The sequence below is a fragment of the Alosa pseudoharengus genome, unplaced genomic scaffold, assembly GCF_046254945.1.
Source record: "Alosa pseudoharengus isolate Yale_2024_CS ecotype anadromous, Long Island Sound unplaced genomic scaffold, YU_APseudo_1.1 YU_APseudo_1.1_scf_9, whole genome shotgun sequence".
Lineage (NCBI taxonomy): Eukaryota > Metazoa > Chordata > Actinopteri > Clupeiformes > Clupeidae > Alosa > Alosa pseudoharengus.
In genome coordinates, this window is record NW_027468881.1 from 18,212,988 (window position 1) to 18,230,388 (window position 17,401).

General features: G+C 37.7%; 1 protein-coding gene across 3 annotated transcripts in view; it reads left to right on the plus strand.

Annotated features, from left to right (window-relative positions):
• LOC143114864 (uncharacterized) overlaps positions 1 to 17,401 on the plus strand; it is a 22,532-nt gene continuing 5,131 nt past the window's right edge. The window contains exons 1-8 of one of the 3 annotated variants that reach the window (XM_076276683.1): positions 1 to 67; positions 11,199 to 11,283; positions 11,502 to 11,622; positions 13,348 to 13,527; positions 14,952 to 15,022; positions 15,658 to 15,715; positions 15,862 to 15,967; positions 16,852 to 16,922. In XM_076276683.1, coding sequence (XP_076132798.1) covers positions 11,524 to 11,622; positions 13,348 to 13,527; positions 14,952 to 15,022; positions 15,658 to 15,715; positions 15,862 to 15,967; positions 16,852 to 16,922 — 585 coding nt within the window. In that variant the 5' untranslated portion in view covers positions 1 to 67; positions 11,199 to 11,283; positions 11,502 to 11,523. Of the gene's footprint in view, positions 68 to 11,006; positions 11,284 to 11,501; positions 11,623 to 13,347; positions 13,528 to 14,951; positions 15,023 to 15,657; positions 15,716 to 15,861; positions 15,968 to 16,851; positions 16,923 to 17,401 lie in introns of those variants that run through there. The other 2 variants (XM_076276685.1, XM_076276684.1) reach the window with 2 other exon arrangements.

Consider the following 17,401-nt stretch of genomic DNA (forward strand, 5'->3'; position numbering starts at 1 on the left):
TGGTCTCTGTCCCCCGCATTCCTCTTAACCAGCGCCTGAGGGTTGGGGTGCTACATTAACATTGAAGGTAACGTTATGCAACCAAATGCTCTATCAAAAACATGCACCGATGTTCATACAATTACAGCCCTTCCTCATTCCCTGTAGAATTTCCAAAATATTTTCATATTTTGCTTCAACTAAATTGCAACTAAATTGCACATTGAATTGCAAGGAGCAGAACACATTTCCATTTAAATAAACATGCCATGCTTATTCAACAATGGCACAATGCCAAGGTAAAAACTTTTGTTTCCATTCTATGTCTGCTTTTCCAAAAATGAGGTAAAGACTAATTAAACAATTAGTTGCCGGAAAAGTGGCGCAGAGCCTAGACAAGATAAGATACAGTTTATTGTCCTCAAAGGGAAATTTGTCTTGGACTCAAGTGCTGTCACATTTAGCTGCTCTACAAAGAAATTTATAACAATATGAATGACAAGTGCATATAAAATATGTATGTGCCACAGGCCGCATATATTGCACAACATACATGTCATCTCTATGAAAACAGTATGAAGACGCCCCCACACACAGACACCCACTCACTGTAGAACACCAGTGTGTCACTGGACAAGTGATCAGAAGGGTTTGGAGGAGAGACTGAGTGGACTCCATTATGGATAGGATGCCATAATCTACATGTAACCTGAGAAAGTATGTAGGACAGAAACTGTAAAAAATATTTTGGAGAGTGAATAAAACTCTGTTTACTACAGAAAATTCTTTAGTAGTCTATGACGGGTAACAGGTTTATTATAAACCTTTTGTCTCAATGAAAATAGACATTTTCCATGTGCATATCTTGCTGCTTGATTATTAAAAGTGGAAACAGCAAATAGTCAGACCATTGGGCTTTACTTGGATAAAGGGCACGACATGGCATTTTGAAAATAATTGAAAGAAGCTATATTATTTTTTAGATATCCCTGTCTATGCTCAAGCCGAGTTTTCAGTTCTTCTACATGCGGTTCACCCCCGAAACAGTAGGTGGCAATAAGGCATCGAATCGGAATTACCAAAATAAACAGAAGAAGACGCAGAGCATTCTCTGGAGTTCCGTGGAGCTAGCGACAGTAAGCGACAGTACGCGACAATAGCGGGCAATATGGCGGCGAAAAGCGTCAAAATAAAGGTACAGACAAACGATCAGATAAAGTAGGTTAAAATTCGGTTTTCAGAGTATTTTTCAAAGGTTTACACGAAATGTAAACATGTTGCTGAAACTTAGCCTATGTAAATGCATGTGCAAATGTTGTAATTGTAGCAGAATTGTCTTGCTAACATCCTTGAAATTGAACGGAAGTGATCTCACGCAACACCTTTCTCAAACCAGAGCCCGTCTACGGACATTCTCTGGACAAACGTCTCCATATCCTGATGTAGGCTACTATTAAAAGAGAAGGGAACAAAAACAAACGTAGAAAAGGGGGATAATAATGTACTATACATTGGTTTAAAGTTAATGTTTTTATACGATTATACTTTGCATTAATATAATTGTGGAAGGATTACCTTTTTCATTAACAAGACCTAAAATAACATATTATCAAATAACACTTAGTTCAAACTTAGGGTGGTAGGCTAAAATGGACTCCTTGTACTTTCAGAATAGATATTTATGCCAAATTTGTCTTTATAGGTATATGCCATACTAACTCTGTACGGACTCATGGCCTACCCTAGGCCTGTCATACTATACACAATACTATTGAACTTTAAATTGTGTGGCTATGGAAACAATAAGTTGTGCATATTTAAAAGGGGGTAAAATGGACTCCTTATAACATATACTTTCAGAATACACATAGATATTTATACCAAGTTCGCCTTTGTAGTACCAGGCAATACCAAGTCTGTACCAAGTCATAGGCCTTCTATTGACACACACTGTTGAACTTCAAATTGTGTGGCTGTGAAAACAATAAGTTGTGCAAATGTAAAAGGGGAGTAAATTAAATCCTTATAACATGTACTTTCAGAATATATATAGATATTTATACCAAGTTCGCCTTTGTAGGTACCAGGCCATACTAACTCTGTACCGAGTCATATACTTTAGGCCTGTCATTGGCACGATGTTGAACTTCAAATTGTGTGGCTGTGAAAACAATAAGTTGCGCATATGTAAAAGGGGGGTAAAATGGAATCCTTATAACATGTACTTTCAGAATATATAGAGATATTTATACCAAATTTGCCTTTGTAGGTACCAGGCCATACTAAGTGTGTACCGAGTCATATACTATGTCTGCCATTGACATACACTGTTGAACTTCAAATTGTGTGGCTGTGAAAACAATAAGTTGTGCATATGTAAAAGTGGGGTGAAATGAAATCATTATAACATGTACTTTCAGAACACATATAGATGTTTATACCAAATTCGCCTTTGTGAGTACCAGGCCATACTACCTCTGTACCAAGTCATATCCTATGTCTACCATTGACATACACTGTTGAATTCAAATTGTGTGGCTGTGAAAACAATAAGTTGTGCATATGTAAAAGGGGGGTGAAATGAAATCATTATAACATGTACTTTCAGGATACATATAGATGTTTATACCAAATTCGCCCTTGTGAGTACCAGGCCATACTACCTCTGTACCAAGTCATATACTATGTCTACCATTGACATACACTGTTGAATTCAAATTGTGTATATATAGATATTTATACCAAGTTCGCCTTTGTAGGTACCAGGCCATACTAAGTGTGTACCGAGTCATATACTATGTCTGCCATTGACATACACTGTTGAACTTCAAATTGTGTGGCTGTGAAAATAATAAGTTGTGCATATGTAAAAGGGGGGATGAAATGAAATCCTTATAACATGTACTTTCAGAATATATATATAGATATGTATACCAAGTTCACCTTTGTAGGTACCAGGCCATGCTAAGTCTGTACCAAGTCACATACTAGGCCTATCATTGCCACATAGGCTACTGTTGTGGCTGTGAAAATAATCACTTGTGAATATTTAAAAGGGGGGTAAAATGGAATCCTTATAACATGTACTTTCAGGAAATACGATATGTTTGTAAAACCAAATATAAGATACATATAGATGTGTATGTAAAACCAAATTGAAGGCACCAAAACAGATACAGAAATACATGTGTAATGTTCAAATATTTACAAAAAGAAATATGTACAAATATAGAATAAAAAATAAATGGCCTGCATATGCAAATAATTGTCTTGACCTTGTGGCTTGGTTTTCACTTTGACATACAAGTTGTAGAAGCATCTCAAGGACCATTGATAGATGAGGATGCACCAGAGCTCAATTGCAAGCGTCATAACAAAGGGTCTGAATACTTATGTAAATGATATATTTCAGTCTTATTTATTATAAAACACTTAAAACACCTGATTTTTTCTGGAGTATTGTGTGTAGTTTTATGAGAGAAAAAAATTGAAGATGAGTCTGAAGCATAAGAAAATGTGTAAAACTTGAAAGGGTCTGAAAACGTTCTGGTTTGTTGGTTGCACTGTATAGGACTGAAAGATTAAAAGAGAAAAACAGATGAGTGTTCAGGAAGACAGGCCTGTTTAGTTGAAAGCCCACTCACCACGTCAAGGTACAGGCCACAAGTGGGATGTTAGTATGACAGGACAAGACAAGAGGACAAGGTTAGTAAAACACATATATAAATAGAAAGTAATAAAAGACAGTAAAAAGGTACATAAATGACAATTATACATGCTAAAGTTTCCATGCCCCTTCATGAAATGTTCTATAATGTATCCCTTTATAACCTCCTCTACTACTGTTCAAAGTAAGGGGATGCAAACTTTTTCTTGGACAAATAAACAATGATAAACAATGACAGACAAACGTCACAAGGACATAACATAAATAAGGACAATAATAAATAAATAAATACACATACATACATATGGACATACATTACCTTAGTGACAGCAGGGGTGTCATTTCACAAGGACCTCAGCAGGAGCCAGTGCAAAACACTGCAATATTCACACAATGTCACAATTAAACACAACACACACAATTATCACACACACACACATACATATTGCAAATTGCCACAGTTTGGATATTGCACATTGTCCCACATCAAATATTGCACACTTCTCCAATAAATATTATGAATAAGTATAAGTTATATATTATAATTACAATAATACATATTCATCAATAAATAAATAAATAAATACAAACCCCAATATATCCAGGAAAAATATTACAGTATCACCTGGTGACTTAATTCATACTCTAAAATCCTCCGCATATTGCTACTGCAAAATTTGTTTAAATTTGTTTGAAAAAGAAAAGATTTAACAAAAAAACAAACATACACTCCACAGTTTATGCTATCAGACTGTTTTATAAATGTTGGGCATTTATGATAAAATTCATATCTAAATACAAGATTCACCAGCTTCCCATGGATCGCTAGATACTGTAACAATAGGTATCTCTGCAATGTTGGCATTATTTTTATCATTTCATAATCAAATGTTTTGATTGAGTCAAATACTTTTGCTGTTACAGTTATTTCATTATTTTGGGGGTGTTGTTCAATCAGCTCCAAAATCATAACAGCCCAATGCATGTTGTTAAAATTTACTGGAATCACTACTGTGTGGTAGCGCCACCAATTATTTTCAGGCTTATATATTTTTGGTAATACATTGATGTCAGGGCAAAATACACTTTTTAAACACTGACTTATAAATGTCGATGGGACCATTAAAATGTCATTTGTTGTCAGTTTTGCTTGGAGCATTTTCATATAAATGTCTATTATTTTATCATCTAGCCATTCACTACTTCTAATCACGTTCATATCCTTCTCTGTCATATTTGGAGGCAAGTTAACATCTCCTTGAGGAATCCATTCTTGAATTTCAAATGGTTCATGACTACCACACTGTTTATTACATATGTGTTGTTCCTCATATAAACGGCATATATTAATCTGTTCAGTGGTCTCCACACAGTATTCAACTAAAAAGAATACGGGATTAAGTTGTATTAAATTGGCAATTTCTGTTTGTTTGTCTGAAACACAATCAAAACTTAACAACTGTATAAAAGGTTTTTCTGAGAGAGATACCAAAAGGGATGCCAGTGAATACTTGTAAATGCCAAAAACTGTGTCGAGTGTAAGATGTAATGGGAGGCTTTTGGGGTTATCTGCTAATATGAGAAGTGACTGTGGCAAATGAATCAGCAAAGTTTCTGACACAGTATTCTCTCCACATGATTTGCAATTGTCTGTTTCATTTCTATTTTTTTTATTTAAAGCTTGATTAGTTAAAAAGTGTTTTATTGCCTCTTCTGAAATATCTAAAGGTAATGACATTAGAATTTTGTTTGTGCGGTTACTTCTCTCATTTTCTGCACACCTGATACAATTAAATAATGATAAGCAGTGAGCATACAGCAAATCATTGGCTAAAAAGTTTGCCTGCAGGTATTTATCTACAAATGTTTTAATTAACACTACAGCTTCATTTTTAGTAACTTGACTTTCAAGTTCATAATGTTCACATAAAGAGATGTCTTCAATTGCTTTCTGTGAAACTTGAAAGTCAGGGCTACGTTTCTTTTTATAGGCGGAGGAAAGTCTTTTTTGACACTGCTTCACGGCTCTTGTTTGTTTAAAGAATTGCAGTATTGGTGTGCTCCCACTACCTTTAGCTATTTCTGGGATACCCCCCGGTTGCCTACTATTTTTATTAATGCTGAATAACTTTGTGCTCTCTTTTGGGGGTTTTTGAAATGTATTCTGAAGGTGCTTGGGTACGCTTTTTTTCTTGTTCCATGATTCCTCGGGTTCCTGTATGTCTCTTAATCTTTTCATCCTTTTCAGTTTGATTTTCTCGCAGAAGTCTCTCTCACGTGCTTTATATAATTTATATAGTTCCTGGATGCATTCATCAGTTCTAAGTTTTTTGTTATTCAAAAACAATGTTTTAGTATTTTTAAATGTGACTTCTGAAATCGAAGTGGTTTTATCTAGATTTTTATTGCGGAACCTTTCCATCTTTGATAAATGAACCTGAACCATATCTGACCAAATTGGAATTACCGGTAGAAAATTATTAAATAATTTCTCGAGTAACATAGGGCCAAAGTAAGGGTTTTTTTCTGTGCTTTTTATAGAGGTCGGCTGTTTCCGCGCTTCGTTGCATATTTGATTAAAATAACGAAGAAATGGGGATTGATGTGTGACTATCTCAAAAATGTCCCCTGATAGGCTTTCATCTTTTCCCTCAAAATCTTCAGACCCTAAACTCTTAACTTTTTCCTCTAAATTGGCTGTACTTTTCTCTACCACGTCTGAGTACACTCTGCTCTCCAAGACCATACAGATATCAAAAATTAAGTTTTTTGCTTCAGCAAGCGATTTAGCATTTATTAAAAGACTAAACATATACATACCAATCCTATATCTTTTGTCTTTTCCATTATATTGCTTTTTGCAGATCTCACTGGCTTGACGCATTAAATGACTTTTACAAGACCGTATGACACAAAAATCTAAATCAATTTCCTTTTGGGTTCCGTTAAGAATGTGCCAGCAGCGATTTAAATATGTTGACATTGTGTCCTTATTAAATACATTCATAGCAGCTTGCAAAAGTACCAGTGACCTGTCGCTATTGATTTGAATCGGTGTATTATTACAGCCAAACAACTTCATCTCAAAATGTCTAACTGTGTTTAAAAGTTGTTCTGCTGAACTCTGCGTATGGTCATCTGTTATCATAAAGGCAATTGGAGCAGACGCATGAGGAGTTGATGACGAACTAATGGTTATTTCGTAATATAAAATGCGCTTTTTATTTATTTCTGAGTTAATCATGCTCCCTGTGGCATCCCAGAATGCTGGGGACGACTCTGCTATCTCGTGCCAGAGTCTTATGCCACCTTCAGTAAAACAGATGACCCTAAATGGATAAAGTTGAATGCTTTGAATGAACCCTTTAATCTTTTCATTGGACATGTCATCTACCTCCATTTTATCTTTTAGAAGCTGCAGGGATTTAATTTCATCTATATATATATATTCTGACAGTACATGCTATAAGGATTCCATTTCACCCCCCTTTTACATATGCACAACTTATTGTTTTCACAGCCACACAATTTGAAGTTCAACAGTGTATGTCAATGGCAGACATAGTATATGACTCGGTACACACTTAGTATGGCCTGGCACTCACAAAGGCGAATTTGGTATAAACATCTATATATATTCTGAAAGTACATGTTATAAGGATTCCATTTCACCCCCCTTTTACATATGCACAACTTATTGTTTTCACAGCCACACAATTTGAAGTTCAACAGTGGCCAATGACAGGCCTATAGTATATGACTCGGTACAGAGTTAGTATGGCCTGGTACCTACAAAGGCGAATTTGGTATAAATATCTATATATATTCTGACAGTACATGCTATAAGGATTCCATTTCACCCCCCTTTTACATATGCACAACTTATTGTTTTCACAGCCACACAATTTGAAGTTCAACAGTGGCCAATGACAGGCCTATAGTATATGACTCGGTACACACTTAGTATGGCTTGGCACTCACAAAGGCGAACTTGGTATAAACATCTATATATATTCTGAAAGTACATGTTATAAGGATTCCATTTCACCCCCCTTTTACATATGCACAACTTATTGTTTTCACAGCCACACAATTTGAAGTTCAACAGTGTATGTTAATGGCAGACATAGTACATGACTCGGTACACACTTAGTATGGCCTGGTACTCACAAAGGCGAACTTGGTATAAACATCTATATATATTCTGAAAGTACATGTTATAAGGATTCCATTTCACCCCCCTTTTACATATGCACAACTTATTGTTTTCACAGCCACACAATTTGAAGTTCAACAGTGTATGTCAATGGCAGACATAGTATATGACTCGGTACACACTTAGTATGGCCTGGTACCTACAAAGGCGAATTTGGTATAAATATCTATATATATTCTGAAAGTACATGTTATAAGGATTCCATTTCACCCCCCTTTTACATATGCACAACTTATTGTTTTCACAGCCACACAATTTGAAGTTCAACAGTGGCCAATGACAGGCCTATAGTATATGACTCGGTACAGAGTTAGTATGGCCTGGTACCTACAAAGGCGAATTTGGTATAAATATCTATATATATTCTGACAGTACATGCTATAAGGATTCCATTTCACCCCCCTTTTACATATGCACAACTTATTGTTTTCACAGCCACACAATTTGAAGTTCAACAGTGTGCCAATGACAGGCCTATAGTATATGACTCGGTACACACTTAGTATGGCCTGGCACTCACAAAGGCGAACTTGGTATAAACATCTATATATATTCTGAAAGTACATGTTATAAGGATTCCATTTCACCCCCCTTTTACATATGCACAACCTATTGTTTTCACAGCCACACAATTTGAAGTTCAACAGTGTATGTCAATGGCAGACATAGTATATGACTCGGTACACACTTAGTATGGCCTGGTACCTACAAAGGCGAATTTGGTATAAATATCTATATATATTCTGAAAGTACATGTTATAAGGATTCCATTTCACCCCCCTTTTACATATGCACAACTTATTGTTTTCACAGCCACACAATTTGAAGTTCAACAGTGGCCAATGACAGGCCTATAGTATATGACTCGGTACAGAGTTAGTATGGCCTGGTACCTACAAAGGCGAATTTGGTATAAATATCTATATATATTCTGACAGTACATGCTATAAGGATTCCATTTCACCCCCCTTTTACATATGCACAACTTATTGTTTTCACAGCCACACAATTTGAAGTTCAACAGTGTGCCAATGACAGGCCTATAGTATATGACTCGGTACACACTTAGTATGGCTTGGCACTCACAAAGGCGAACTTGGTATAAACATCTATATATATTCTGAAAGTACATGTTATAAGGATTCCATTTCACCCCCCTTTTACATATGCACAACTTATTGTTTTCACAGCCACACAATTTGAAGTTAAACAGTGTATGTCAATGGCAGACATAGTATATGACTCGGTACACACTTAGTATGGCCTGGTACCTACAAAGGCGAATTTGGTATAAATATCTATATATATTCTGAAAGTACATGTTATAAGGATTCCATTTCACCCCCCTTTTACATATGCACAACTTATTGTTTTCACAGCCACACAATTTGAAGTTCAACAGTGGCCAATGACAGGCCTATAGTATATGACTCGGTACAGAGTTAGTATGGCCTGGTACCTACAAAGGCGAATTTGGTATAAATATCTATATATATTCTGACAGTACATGCTATAAGGATTCCATTTCACCCCCCTTTTACATATGCACAACTTATTGTTTTCACAGCCACACAATTTGAAGTTCAACAGTGTGCCAATGACAGGCCTATAGTATATGACTCGGTACACACTTAGTATGGCCTGGCACTCACAAAGGCGAACTTGGTATAAACATCTATATATATTCTGAAAGTACATGTTATAAGGATTCCATTTCACCCCCCTTTTACATATGCACAACCTATTGTTTTCACAGCCACACAATTTGAAGTTCAACAGTGTATGTCAATGGCAGACATAGTATATGACTCGGTACACACTTAGTATGGCCTGGTACCTACAAAGGCGAATTTGGTATAAATATCTATATATATTCTGAAAGTACATGTTATAAGGATTCCATTTCACCCCCCTTTTACATATGCACAACTTATTGTTTTCACAGCCACACAATTTGAAGTTCAACAGTGGCCAATGACAGGCCTATAGTATATGACTCGGTACAGAGTTAGTATGGCCTGGTACCTACAAAGGCGAATTTGGTATAAATATCTATATATATTCTGACAGTACATGCTATAAGGATTCCATTTCACCCCCCTTTTACATATGCACAACTTATTGTTTTCACAGCCACACAATTTGAAGTTCAACAGTGTGCCAATGACAGGCCTATAGTATATGACTCGGTACACACTTAGTATGGCTTGGCACTCACAAAGGCGAACTTGGTATAAACATCTATATATATTCTGAAAGTACATGTTATAAGGATTCCATTTCACCCCCCTTTTACATATGCACAACTTATTGTTTTCACAGCCACACAATTTGAAGTTAAACAGTGTATGTCAATGGCAGACATAGTATATGACTCGGTACACACTTAGTATGGCCTGGTACCTACAAAGGCGAATTTGGTATAAATATCTATATATATTCTGAAAGTACATGTTATAAGGATTCCATTTCACCCCCCTTTTACATATGCACAACTTATTGTTTTCACAGCCACACAATTTGAAGTTCAACAGTGGCCAATGACAGGCCTATAGTATATGACTCGGTACAGAGTTAGTATGGCCTGGTACCTACAAAGGCGAATTTGGTATAAATATCTATATATATTCTGACAGTACATGCTATAAGGATTCCATTTCACCCCCCTTTTACATATGCACAACTTATTGTTTTCACAGCCACACAATTTGAAGTTCAACAGTGTGCCAATGACAGGCCTATAGTATATGACTCGGTACACACTTAGTATGGCCTGGCACTCACAAAGGCGAACTTGGTATAAACATCTATATATATTCTGAAAGTACATGTTATAAGGATTCCATTTCACCCCCCTTTTACATATGCACAACTTATTGTTTTCACAGCCACACAGTTTTAATTATATTGGTGTAGAAAAAATATAGCATTCTAATGTGTATTTTCGATTTAAATGTCTTATTTAATTATTTTCTAAATTTACTTTCCCTTTGGTAACACAATACAGTTTTAAATGAATAATTTTTAAACTTTTTTATTGAAAAAGTAATGAATATGTTCTGACTTTTATTTTGAAGGATTCGCGAATGGCGGCCATATTGGAATTTTCTTTACTGTCGCTAGTTTCACACTACTATTCATTCTCAGTTTGACAGCACAGACGGGCTCTGACAGTAGCCTACTTGTATGCTGTCTGGTCCTACCACTCTGGTAGTAGTAGCGCCACTCAGGTAGTTAGAGGTGCAAGCTTGTCTATGTCAAATGCCTAGTATCATAAAAGAGGTTCAAGATACTTCATCACTATTATTATTCCTGCCAAACATGATGCAAAACTAGGAAGACATATCGCCAAAAACTGCTGCTACCTACCTGACGACTCGACACGGAGGGGAGACGGCACAAAGGTGCATGAAGTTTCCAGGTAAGAGCAGTAGACCGAGAGACACTTCTGAGTTGGTACAATTGCCAAAAGCTGGTCCCATAGACAGCTGGTTAGCATGTTTTTCTGATCAAAATTTCTAAATGTAAACAACTTTATGAGGCGATCTCCTCCTCCCCCTGACGCTTAATCAAGTTTGTGATATGCTCAACGCGAGTGTTTCTATTACATGTCGTTTTCTCTTGTCTTGGTGTGTGTAGCAGGCCTATACATATTGTGAAGATGGACGATATATCAAATCAGCAGAATATGGACATGAGGCACAAACAAGCCTGCATCAATCTGGAAAGGGCCACTCAATTTATCACACAAGCATTAGAGGTATGAAACATGCCTGGGCATACTTTTTTTAATGCTTTACTGACATAATATCTTTTCTGTAACTCATTTGACCTAACCTGAACAAAAATAACTGCATTAGCCTATCCTGACCGGTCAATCAAAAGACAGAATCGTGTAATTCACGCATTAGGACTGACCATGTCAGACAATGCGATTAACCATTAGTTCTTGGTAGGCCTAATTCGTTCATTCTTGGTGCGTTTCGGTCGGGAGATTCCTTCATGCAAGATCATGTTGCTAATACGCGTTGCGTGTCATCATAGTGTCAGTGTCAACACGGGAGTCGTTGGAGATTCCCCAAACCATAGACTGTAGTTCTACAGTATACAGTCTATGCCCCAAACATTGAGAATGTGGCAGACAATACATCGCTGCTAGGCCTAGTTGAATGTCACATTAGTGAATAGGCCTATGTCACATAAGTTCCTGCTTGGCCTTGATCCCGACCTTTCTTACTCAGACACAGCAAAATTGGACTGAAATCGTGTAATCTGACCAAGCCAATATAATCAGTAGGCTATCCTAGTTAATTAGGCTATCACTGGCGATAAACCCATGCCTGGTCATTGGCCACATTCGTTTTCTGCCCTGCCCTGTCACTGCAAGCGCCTCCTGCATCCTTAGTACATCCATGTGGATCTTTGTTTTAGTATCTTTAGTATCTTTTACTGTTCATTTTAGTCATGTGGATTTATTTTTTTAGTATTCTGTTTATGTTGTTGTGTGTGGTGTCTTAAGCTACTGGGATCTTGAATTTCCCTTTGGGGAGCAGTATTAGTGATGGGCAAATGAAGCTTTGGTGAACCACTAAACCACAGCAGTGTGAAGCTAGCAACACTAATGAAAAAATCCAATATGGCTGCCACATGTAGATTTTTCAACATAAAAGTCCTTACCCAAACCAGTATATGTAACCAAAAATATTGGTTTGCTAAGGACCTTTATGTTGAAAAATGTATGTGTGGCGGCTATCTTTTTGCTTTTCAGCTAGTGTCGCTAGGTTCACACTGCTGTGGTTCAGTGGTTCACCAAAGCTTCATTTGCCCATCACTAATCAGTATATCTATCTATCCATCCATCCATCTAGTTGCACCCTAATAGGCATAGACTGTAATCATTGGACCAGTCTGAAACAAGGCATAGCCACAAACTTCTGCTGCTGCTTGCTGAATTTGAATTCTCCTCTGGCTTTAGGCTCAACATCTTGTCTAGTAGTATAGCAAGCCTTAGCTCAAACTTTATGTAGCACAGAAGCACCTGATTGCATGTTCTGTGTCTGTATATTAAAGCAACACCAAATAGTTTTTTGTACCTTAAAATAATGTTTCCAAAATCGTTTCGGTAGTTCATCAACTCGTAACAGGGTGAACGGCACTTTCTGCATTCGCTTCACGGCCCTCTATCGGCTATAACCGCACTATGTAAGTTTGACGGATCGGGTAGCGAATCTGTAGTTCGATGGAATGAGACATGAGAAACTACAAATTTTACTTGCATCTGATGTTGCAATACATCGTACTTTCATAAAATTATGCAACATATTCTACCTTGTCTGTGGACATTGTTATTTGGAAAGCCGGTGCTGGATAAACAAATAGTGCGTGCGACAGAGGAAAAGTTCTTTGGTGTTGCTTTAACATGTGTGGGGTGTGTGTGTGTGTGTGTTTGATTTACGTTATGATGTTTGGTGTTGGTATTTATCAGCATGAAGTAGGTCGAAACCGGGAGTTTTGCATGTTGATTCGTCGCCTGGAGGAGAGGGAGGTGGAGACTGAGAGGAGCCTGACTGAGCATGTGCAGTCAAACAGACAGCTGACGCTGAAGATTGAAGAACTACAGAAACTCCTGGAGGAAAAAGACAACTCACTCACACTAGCCCACCAGGTGTGTATGTGTTACTCACATATGGAAAATATCTCACTTATACAGGGCAACTACACACTGCGCTCACATTCACATACACTAAGGGCCCGTCCCATTTCTCCCCCCTTAAAACTTCCACTTGGTTTTGATTGCCCTCAACATTAAAGCCCCCTCAACCATTTTTGACACTGAAAAAATCCCCTCGGCACACCAACATCCCAAATATTAAAATGAAATGTACCATAGTCTAAACTTTCTTATATTTAAGACTCCAACAAACCCAGGTCCCTTACAATCATTTTTATGCAAGACCCTTTAAGTAAAACAAACACAGGGAGAAGTATATGTATATCTGAGAGTATGAAACAAAAGAGCAATGGGATAATATGCTTACAGTTATGTCCATGACATAAATGAAGACACCGGTTTTGAAAAGGTAGTCCTGTAGTTTTTCAGCTATTAAAAAGGATATCAAATCATCCACTGTTTCAAGGAGAAGTTACCATTACCCATGAATCTTAACAACTAGCTTTGTAGTAGTTGTGCTATTACTAAGAGTTTAATTTCATTACATTTCATTGCATATTACCAACAGCACAGCCATATGCTCCGTGAGACCAGTACAATATAAACAATTCTTTAATAGAAGCTTATGTTTTTGTACCCTGGAAATCCAGAGTTCTTGCGAGAGCACAATGGAATTGTCTCTGTGAGACACTCTGGCAATGAGCAATGATGCACGTTACTTTTACCCCAACATTCCGGGGAACCAGCTAAACTGATGAAGACAGCGCTGCAACGTTGGAGGACCGTACACCTTGGTCGTAGTGTTATCCGATTGCGTCGAAGTCCAAAATCATTCGGAGTAAACATGGTCTAGTGTTATCCAATTGCGTGCAGTGAGATTTTTAAATGCATGCTTGTTGCCGCCCCTCGAGTTGGGCCATTACATTGTTCGTGGCCAGACCCTTAATCTTTCTAGATTACCAGGGTCTGGATTTTCCAGGCTAATGTTTTTGGACCAATGAAGTGAAATTAGATCTTTTTCCATGGCACACCTGACGATCTCTCACGGCACACTAGTTCCAAAACCATGGGTTCCAAAACCAAGGCCTGTGAAATATTTCTGTTCAAATCCTATGTCCTCATATTATTTTCAGCCCTTGAAATTACTTTATCCTTACAGGCTGACCCCTGTCACATTGTCTGGTAAGCAATGTTAGGGCATTAATATAATGAAAAGTGTTATTCATAGGCAGCCCAAACTTTGTAGGGTGGGAAATGCTTACAAAAACAAGTTTATACTACTTAATATCATTCTTTTTGCACTTTTTCCCAGCGCCCAAACATGGCCTCCAAGATAAGGCATTTCTAAGGGTGTAACATTAGGAAAGATGGAGAGAGAGAGAGATTAATATTATGTGTGTGTATGTGTGTTTATACAGACTGTGGCTCTGCTGGAAAATGAACTGAAGGACCTGTATCAACAGTTCCAGACCCAAGAGAATACACATCGGTATTTTTCCCTCCCCCCAAAACTGTGGACCTGTATTCACAAAGTATTTTAATTTAAAGGTGCTCTAAGCGATGCCACACGTTTTTTAAGCTAAAACATTTTATGTCACTTACTGCAAACATCACTTAACCAACCGCTAGCTGTCTGTGTCCTGAATACACTGTAAAAAAACGCAATCTCTGTGGACAGCCCAGGCAACAAAAACAACCTGGGCAAACCTAGCCCATAAAAACATAAAAACTGTTCCAGCAAATCACAGATGAGATGCGTGTTTAGGAGTTTCAATTGTACGGGAGGGAGAGGGAGGAAGTAGCAAGCTAGCTCTCTGTTTTGTTTGAAAGTCAACAGAAGTGACGTTACCCAGCATCGCTTAGAGCACCTTTAAGCAATATTACATGAGAGTGACTTTGGTAGCAGATATCGCCATGATTGTGATTTGAGGCCTTGTGTAGCGGAATCACAGCCATGGCGATATTTGCTACCAAAGTCACAATCACCACAAGTGCCATATTGCTTATTTACAAAAGTTCTGCTACCAACTAATCAAATTTAAAGACATCCAATTGTGTTTTTCTATTGTGGTTTTTGTTTGTTCAAACTCTGTTGTTTGAATTTCTGACCTCTTACCCTTTTAGGACATTTCAGAAAGTGAATGAATGTCTGCAGGACTGGGAGAGCCACCTCAAAGTTGAGGTACACACACATGTAGATATGTCACACACATGTTTGGAAACAGAGTCTTAAGCTTTCACATGTAGATATGTCACACATGTTTGGACACAGAGTCTGATAAGCTTTCCTGGTGTTCAAGAGAAGTTCAAGACTTGTTTGACCCTCAGAGCTCGCTGGACTTTTCTGACTCAGAGAGGCTGGAGAGTCCCGTGGTGGAGATTAAAGAGGAAGCGGCAGCTGAGAATGATGGCTGTGGAGAGTACCGTCAGCCTGGTAAGGACTGACTGCTAAAGGAAAAGAGTTACACACACACAAACACACACGCATGTAACAAATCTCTATTTCAACAAAGGGTCAGCTAAAGGAAAAAGACATAAGTATGGGCCAAGTAGCACTCTTATGAATAATAAGTGGTCTATATTATAAAAAAAGATTATGATTGGTTGAGTCATATCAGTCTGTGTGTTGCTTCACAACCATTCTGCTATACTGTATGTTTTTGAAGATCTACATTGCTTGGTGGAAGAATGAATCTTCTCTAACATGCAGTGGGGTTTACTCCTTAATTGACATGAGATAAATGTGTACTGTGCTGAAATGATCCCTAAAGACTTCTTTAGAGATCAGTAGATGAAAGCCCCTTCAGATAAAAACATCTTCCAATTGACTAAGGCCCCGTCCACACGGAGACGCTTTTTGGGTTAAACGCACAGGTTTTGCATCGTCTTGGCCGATTGTCCAAACGAATCCTGTAAACGCACTGCCCGAAACCGCACTTTTTTGAAACCTGGTCCCAGGGTGGAATAATCTGAAACCGTAGCCCTTGCGAGTTTGTTTGGACGGTGAAACCGCATACTTGCGTATTGATGATGTCATCGCCACACCTCAGCTGCCCTGGACTTGACACTTATAGTATTGCCCAACAATACTAGTTTTCATACATGACATTACCTACGATTACACTTAGTAGGATAAATATCACAACTGGTGCTGCGCAGCGCCAATAGCTTATCATGACTTGGTGGACTTAACGTACATAAATGTAAACCTTCCCTTGTCCCTTTGACAAGAAGCAATACTTTTTCCAGGAGAAATGTAATAACTGCCCCACAAAGTTGCCCCATGTATCATCAGCCTGTTTTTTTCTGTCCCTGTAGCTGAGGAAACTCACTCCAGAACAGAATACAGCATCTGTACAGATATCGATATGAAGACGGAACTTATCCAGGTACAGTGTTTGGATTCTGATTTTTGTGACTCAGTTGACTGTACAGTAATAAAACTGTTTCAAAAAACATTTAATCAGATAAGCTAATACTTATAAATCTGTAAAACCACATATCTAATAGTTAATTAATAATAATATGAATATATGAGCTCACAGCTCTGCAAACTCCTTGCAAGTGCACATGGGCACCTTTTTGCATTTTCAAATTGTGCACAACGCTATGCAGAAACATCATCACGCTACTAAATTGTCAATATTGTGATATGAGAACTTCTTACCAAGAATGATCACCATATACAATATGCAATATCTCTCTCTATATTTACATTAAGATTTATTCATTTAGCAGACGCTTTTAACATACATATTTTTACATACACTTTTGACTTTCATAATGTCAATTATATTACAAAGGCCCAGAGCAACTCTGGGCCCAAATGCCTTGCTCAAGGGAGGGCACAACAGCTCAACAGTGGAAC